This window comes from Electrophorus electricus, chromosome 12 (assembly GCF_041902795.1).
Source record: "Electrophorus electricus isolate QZ-2024a chromosome 12, ASM4190279v1, whole genome shotgun sequence".
NCBI classification, from domain to species: domain Eukaryota; kingdom Metazoa; phylum Chordata; class Actinopteri; order Gymnotiformes; family Gymnotidae; genus Electrophorus; species Electrophorus electricus.
Window position 1 is genome coordinate 7,865,001 of NC_137508.1, and position 8,010 is coordinate 7,873,010.

Genomic DNA, 8,010 nt, shown 5'->3' on the forward strand with positions numbered 1-8,010 from the left:
TTTTAATATTATAATAATAGAAATATTGTTTTAATGAATCATAAACTCTACTACCTTTTAATTAAACTACTTAATTAAAGAATAGCTAATTATATGAAAATTTCGAAACTGCCATCTCTGTGGCAATCACAGTCTAGTGCATATAAATTATTGCAACCTTCTAGTTCTAAAGGTTTTGCTGAATTAAATATTGTTGCTGTATTAATTATACTTTTTCAATGGTCTACACGTCTTACATATTGCAGGCATGTAGCTAAGTGTTATGGCAGGTAAGGAAGGACAAATATTTCTAAATATTGCATCAACACTTTGTTTCCTGCTTGTATTTTGAAGTTTAAAGACTTTTTTCCTGTAGTCACATGTTTATTTCAACCCAATCAAATGTTAGAGGCGGAGTTCTATAAAATCAAAGCTGTATCCTGTGAAGTCGTCTCGCTGACTGCTGCTAATTATCCACATCACAAAGGATTGAAATAAGATTTTTTAAATAAAAATATGCATTCTATATTGCATTTTAGTATACTGTAAGTGTCGGTTGTTGTGATGCACAATGACTCCAAACGCAGCATCTGGAGGAAACAGTGTATTTGAAGCGGTTCAAAGGGGAGACATTGAACAGGTAGTTCAGCTGATTCAACATGACCGGACGCTCTTAAAACAAAAAGGTAAGTCAGACAGGAAAGAAGGCTGTGTGTGCTGGAAAGCATCGTACATGTTATTGATTATGCTGACTGGTGTGGATAACATGAGATTACCGTGTTTAGCAACATTTCATTCTCAATTTTTCCGTGGGTACTGTAGCGAACAGAGCTGTTGTATCCCGCTACTCCACCCAGCTGTCTTTCGCTTAGTTAACTATTCATTGGTTCTAACGCCTAAACTGATGGGGAAGCTACGTAAGCTAGCTATGTCAACTGTGATCGTGTTTCCGGTTTCCATGTACTTCCATATTTACTGTACACGGCAATAACAATATTAACTCTTTAATTTCAGTTTGGTGTGTTGTTGAAACAACAATTGGGCAGTAATTAATGGTATATACACGTGAAAATATTTAAGCGTACCCTGACGCACAATTCTTCGGTAAACATTCAGCATTCTTTATTTTATGATGGAAATTACACATGGTTTACTTTTTTTTTTTTTTTTTTAATTATGTAATCTGACACTAAGAATTTACCCCCAGGCTGGTGTGGCTTTACTGCCCTTCATTTTGCTGCTCTCCATGGAAACCGGCCAGTATCGGAACTGCTCCTAAGCAGCGGAGCTGACCCCAACGTGCCTTGTGATGCAGGGCAAACCCCCTTTCACTTTGCCTGCAGGTATATACTGTTTATTTTCCTGACGGATGACTTACTAGTTACTTGTTTTTGCCTACACCAAAAAGCATTATTTCATCCAAGGTATTTTAAGTGCAGAAATATCTAGCAGCTGAAGCAATCAGCATGGAAATCTGCATGTATAACCGATTTACTATGACGTTTTTATAACAGACATGGTAACATCAGCGTCATGCACAAAATGATGCAGCATGGTGCAGACTTGCGCGTTGTGGATCATCAGGGGAAAACAGCACTGCATCATGCAGTTAGTGGGGGAAGCATGTGAGTAAGGAAATATTTATATATATATATATATATATATATATATATATATATATATATATATGCAGAAACAGTAGGTTTAAATTGCATTAGTTAATTACTTAATAAATTAGTTAGTTGACCGAATCCTAACTTTCTATATTAGTACTGTTCACTACCTTTTGCGGGCTGCTGCATCATTGCCCAGATTGTTGTTTTGCCTGCTCCATTGTGGGGGTGGAGTGATCGGTCATTACCATGGGCATTGTTGTGAACCCTCAGGACTGAGCGAAACCAGCAAACAGACATTATAGTTCTGATCTTTCTCTTTCCTTCTGTTTGATGCTCAGTGTTGCCATGCAGTACCTCGATGAGACCAAGATGTTCCGCTTCTCAGATGCTGATAACTTCCTGATCACTCCACTTCACATGGCAGCTTCCACAGGGAACACGGATGTGGTCAGGTACCTTCTACGAGAAAATGTAAGCCATTTTACTTGCAACGTATTTTGTATGCTGCGTCCTCATATACTACTTTAGATATTAAATAAAAAAATTTGTCATCATTCTTCTTACACCATATCTGATTTTTAAGAATCAGAATCAGAGGTCTGAAGTAAGAAGTCTGGCAAAAAGTAAGAAATACCTGATTTAGAAATTAATTTGTCAACCATTTTAAATCTAAAATACATTGTAGGAGCCTGTAAATTTGAAAAGCTACACCAGTCACGTGCATTTAGACTTGAGATATTTCATAAGAGTATTAAACGAAGATGGATTTTTTTTTCAATGCTAATGATGAGATTTTTTAGAATAAAGAATTTAAATAGTGGTTAGATGTGTCTGTAGTGAACTGGAACAGATAAAGATTGCAATAACTTCGAGTAATGAACAAAGTGCTGCACACATTGTAAGTCTATATTCATTGTTGCTGCCTGGTATGTGTAAGGATTTAATACACTTAAACAATTACAGTAGCTACGATGGTACAGTGTTGCATTATTTTTTTCAAGATGGCTTTGGTTAACATTTTTCCTGCTTTGGTTTTTGCTCCATCACCAGAGATGTGCAGTAGATGCAGTGGACCATCAGGGGGCAACAGCACTGCATGTGGCTGCAGAGAAAGGCGTGGTTGAGGTGTGCTGGCTACTACTGCAGAGTGCAGGATTCCGCATTTTACAGATGAAAAACCACACTGGACTCACACCTCTGGACCTCTGTAGCCACGGAACTACTTTTAGGTGTGTTGACCACTACTATCTACCAACCACTCTTCCCAGAATGAAGAGAGACATGACATCATTTACTTTTGTGCCTTTGCTCATTTTCTGACTATGGGTTCTCATATTAGTGATTCTTTGTGCCTTTTGCAGACATAAGCAGCTCACCAGAATTTTGACCCAATTAATTAATAAACCAAAGGACCAAAAACCCAAGGAATCATATGGTAGCACTTTTCTGTTCTTTGCATGTCAGTATTACTGATGTACGCCTACAGGTGATGTGTGAATATGAATGCTGTATTCTTCTGATTAATGCAGTGATATACTACTGGACCCTTGTGTTACCCAGTCTGAGTGGGGCAGCAGTGCTACTTATAGCAGCAGCCCTGGGAGAGTATGGAGGAGTGTTCTGTGGACTGGTCTTTCCCTGGGTAGCAAAAGTCACCTTGTCTCAGTACCACAGAATAAGCAGCTATCAAAGGTTAGAAGTTTATGTACCTTCATAGTACATGGTACCTTATATACTATGAGGTTGTATTGCTTTTTATTACTGCAGTTTAGATTTAAATGTGTGGGGGGTTTTTTGTTTGTTTGTTTCTGTTTTGCTTCTAGGTTACCAAATCCTATCTATCTCGGAACCTTGATTGCAGGCATAATGCATTCCTTAGTCTGCTTTTACTGTAAAATTCTGCCTAATATCCTTTGTTGGCATATTGCTTGCATAAACTTGTCATAATTGTTTTAGTACAAAGAAAATAAGACTTCAGGTTGCCCTTAACTTATTACATATTTGGCCAGCTCATGCTCTCTTACAGGTTTCAGTACTCCATTTCTCTGTGGTTCTTCTGCTTTTGTGGAAGGTTCTAACACAGGATCCAGGAAGACTCAAAGTATCTGATGCAGACCCCAGATTCTCCAGCATAGCAGACCTAGTAGAAGCAAAACAGAATCCCAGTCAGTTCTGCATTCACTGTGAGGTGAGTCAGTAATGAAGCAGAGAGCATTTGGTGCTTGGCTTTTGGTTACTGCTGTGTGCAGGTTATTATTGTGGTATGCTGCTAAGCCTTAGTCCACCATAAATTGTTGAATACATAGAATTACATTCATTGTCTGCATCTTCTGTCAGAGACCTTTTAATATAATATAACATACATTACATTTGAAATCTGGAATAAAAAAAAAAAAAAAAAAAGTTGTCTCATTCCATGTCTTTTTTTTTTTTCCAGCTGTTCCAAGTGGACAAGTGCAAGCACTGTCGCCTGTGTGACTACTGTGTCATGGATTACGACCATCATTGCCTCTTCCTGAACCGCTGCATAGGCCGGGCAAACCACCGTGCCTTTGTGCTCTTCATCCTGGCCATGCTCATCGGCCACCTCCTCTTCATCAGCACATCTGGACATTACCTATACGGGAGGCTGGCCATGGAGGAGCAAACAAGCTGGACATCAGCAGCAGGGAGGGAGGCGTGGGTACTACTGCTCCTCCTTCTTAACATGCTAACACTCCTCTGGGAGGTGTGGCTGCTCAGTGAGCAGTTTGAGGCTATTTCCACTGGAACCACCACGTATTTTAGGCAGTGTCATCGTAAGCAGCCTTCCTGGAGCAAGCGTTTGGCCACGTTTCTCACTTTTCTGATTGAAGGAAAGAGTGGTCAGCAGCACAACTATGTTGTCATTTAGAAATGAAGGACTCATTTAATACATAGATAGTGACAGTGCAGAGAGTTCTTTTGAGAAATGGACTCATGAGGAATTGTCAGTGAAAATGGTTAGATGGAGTTATTTGTCTTTGTCTTTTACTGGTACAACATAAAAGTATTGGTTTTACTAACAAGCAACTTGAATGCATATAGTGAATACTGTATGTTAGAGGAAGCATTTTCCTCTTTTCAGTGGTCAGTATGTCACTGATCACATGTCAATTAGTAATAAGTAGTATGCAGATTTCACTGAACCTTCTAGAGATAGTTTTAATAAATGTGTAATATTTGTGTTGTTACAATTTAATATTTAAATGTTGAATTGTTTGAATAATTTGAAAAAGCTTGGGAAAGAAATAGGTAGGCTAAGTCAAAAAAGAAATTCTATATAATATTATATAGAATTTCTTTTTTGACTTAGCCTACCTATTTCTTATATATATATATATATAAAATAAATACATTTACAAATTACATATAAATACAAAAAAACAAATAAATACAAAATATAAATTACAAATAAATACATTTACAAATTACAAAATAGACGGATTTCTGAACTGTCACAAATGTGAACTACGTCATGTAGATTGGTGTGTGTGTGTGTGTGTGTGTGTGTGTGTGTGTGTGTGTGTGTGTGTGTGTGAACACACACACCAATCTACATGACGTAGTTCACACTTGTGACAGTTCAGAAATCCGTCTATTTTGTAATTTGTAAATGTGTTTATTTTAATATTTAAATCGGTAATTCTATACATATTATGCTTGTTAAGGTTAGTAACGGTGCATGAACGTCGACCTTTACAATATACCGATTAAAACGTATTTCCCGCACTTGTCGACTTGATTTTTCCTTTATGCAGCCCGCGTATTAGGCCTACACGACGTAATTATGCGTCGTGTTCTGTGGGCGGATGCAAACATGGAAGCTGTGTGTGATGCTTGACTCACTGGTAGGAGGAACAGAGTAGTTCGCTAGCTAGCTTACGAGGAAAGGTCGTGGGTGCATCGGGGTTTGCTAACTGTCAGGCTAAGCAACGATCCCCTGCCAAAACTCAATATTTAAACAGCACATATAATATAGAACAAAATTCAACGATGCAACCATGCTCAAATCGCAAATGTCAACTTTTATAAACATTTATAAAATGTTTTACCTCTAGTTTCAAAAACGTTTCTCACGTGCCATCGCACACATATAACCGCACCGAAAGTGACCAACACGCTAGACTTGATATTCAGATAAAAAATAAGGAAAACATTGTAATGGATTGTTTTGGTGAACTTCATAAGTGATGTCTAGATTAACCTGTTACACCAGTGGTCTCATCCTTTTATGTCCAGCAACTTCCAAAAAATGTAGGTTGTAGTTCCTGACCCCCTCTCTGGAACACGTTACATTGCTAGCATTACCTTCTAGTATGTTTCTAAATTTTATCATATATGATTGCTATTTACGCACAGAACAACATACTCCAGAAGAAAATATAATTTATCCACTCAACTGTTCATTTTTGGCTTAGAGTTAACGAAGTCGCACATGCTGAACTGGGTACTTTTGTTGTTGTTTGAACAGTTCATGTGCTTCTTATCCGTCATTCTTAGCTTCTACATATATGACAATGGAAGCAAATATATTAAATTGCTAAAATTATATCAAAAATACTTTTTCCACAACCTGCCTGCGATCGCCCAAAATTCCACTCCGCTAAACACCGCCGTAACCTTCAGGAAATCTATAATTAAAGACTATTTAATTGACTAGTTTTAAATCCATGAAAAGCAAACTTCCTTTTTCAACTCCCATTACTTTAGCTTGAACTATTTACCTGGCACTTCATATTCCTTTTGTTTTTGACATTATACATATGTGCAAAGAAACCTATTTATTTAAAAAAAGGAATAAATTATTCCGATACACCTAATTTTCACCATCGAGCTTTTGATACCGTGAAACCGCGATTTTTGTAGACAAGACTATCATATAGTGAACATTTCCAATCGTAACACTGATCTTCCTTATTCACAATAAATTGGCTTTAACAGGATAATGGACATTTTATAGGATTACAAGCGTGTACCTGTAGCTGACATGTTCAACTGCCTGTCAAATATATGCCTTTTCATTCGAGAAGAACGTATCCTGTGTACAGCGTTGGGTAGGGTGATTAATAAAAGAACAAAAGAGGGCTTCGTGCTGGTCTACTAGCGTGCTTTTGAGCAGAGATTTTATCATTAATCATCTACTTAGCTAGTGTTTGCTCTGATACTAATTTTCACTGGTTTCATTGTGGTCAGCCAGTCAGCAAAGTAACATGAATCTGCAAAGCCAAGGAATATGGCAATGGGCAATTGCATTTCATTACTGCTGTGACATGGGTCTAGCCACTGATGCAAGCCCCCACCCCCATCCCTTACCCTTTCTCTATCTGCTGCTGCAGCTTTGTGAGGAAATGCAATTTGGCAGTTTATCCCAGAGCATCCTTATCAAGGGCTTTAATCTCTTAGAGGGCACGGTTTAAGACTAAAATGCCTGTTTTGAGTTGTACAACTATTGCACAGCATTCACAGTAATAATGAGATGAAAACCAGTGTTCTTAAAGAGCTTGTGTAAGGATGTGTTAACCCTATGACTGTAAGCAGTATATCTCCTATCAGCTGGCATGCTTTCCTGTTCTAGGGAGTGAATCACTGCTCTGGACTCAAATAACTACCATCATTATATGAAACACTGAATTATTTGAATCATGCATGTTTAGGTGCATCATGTATATTAATAGATGAAACAATAATTCAGCCTAATTCCCTGTGTTTATCTTATTTGTTCTTGAGCTGGATTAAGGAGTCAGCCTTATCCACTGCATACCTGTTTGACACAATGTTCTTGCCTGAAATTTGGGCCATAATGCTCTGGCAGCCTTCTTCACTGGCTGAGGATCTTTATTGCAGCAGCTTTGGAAGAGCCCTCACTGCTTTTTTTTTATTATTATTTATTTATTTATTTTTTTATAAAGATGACCAATTTGGATGTAGCACTTCAATTAGTTAATTAAGTCACCACCAGCCAAATATTAGGTAAAATTATTTCTTATTATATCTTCTTTTTTTTATTATTTTTCTGAGATGCATATAATTAGCTAACAATACATCACAGGTTGGGAGTGTTCAGTGTCCTTTGATAAATAAATGTGCTTGACATGCAAAGACATTAAGCTAGAAAGTTAGAAAAATAATTATTGCTAGTGTGTGTGTGTGTGTGTGTTTGTGTGTGTGTGTGTGTGTGTGTTTGTGTGTATGTTTGTTTATCACACTTCCAAGATACTTTCAAAAATCACCAAATGAAAGATAACCAAGGAAAACTTTAGTTTTATTAATATAGGATGTTATTTTCACTTCTCTGTTGCCAGTCATCACTTCCTAAGATGTCTGTTTGAATGTAGCAAGCACAGCCACAGTTTTTGCCTCATGTGTTAGATGTTACATTCTCATATTTCACTGT

The 8,010-nt window shown here is 37.5% G+C and overlaps 1 protein-coding gene across 1 annotated transcript; it reads left to right on the forward strand.

Annotated features, from left to right (window-relative positions):
* The first annotated feature begins 410 nt into the window (after positions 1 to 410).
* On the forward strand, positions 411 to 5,345 carry si:ch211-223a10.1 (uncharacterized). Its single transcript, XM_027009411.3, has 10 exons — positions 411 to 665; positions 1,187 to 1,322; positions 1,494 to 1,604; positions 1,934 to 2,066; positions 2,646 to 2,824; positions 2,957 to 3,030; positions 3,125 to 3,287; positions 3,419 to 3,501; positions 3,593 to 3,783; positions 4,033 to 5,345. Exons 1-10 carry the CDS (start codon positions 551 to 553, stop codon positions 4,486 to 4,488), a joined length of 1,641 nt encoding a protein of 546 aa, XP_026865212.3. The 5' UTR covers positions 411 to 550; the 3' UTR covers positions 4,489 to 5,345.
* Positions 5,346 to 8,010: the final 2,665 nt, after the last annotated feature.

Bases quoted from the DNA above. Each gene is read 5' to 3' on its own strand.
- si:ch211-223a10.1 (XM_027009411.3), top strand. From the start codon at position 551: ATGACTCCAAACGCAGCATCTGGAGGAAACAGTGTATTTGAAGCGGTT. The intron at 666-1,186 runs GTAAGTCAGACA...ATTTACCCCCAG, and splicing joins GACGCTCTTAAAACAAAAAG to GCTGGTGTGGCTTTACTGCC. The intron at 1,323-1,493 runs GTATATACTGTT...TTTTTATAACAG, and splicing joins CCCTTTCACTTTGCCTGCAG to ACATGGTAACATCAGCGTCA.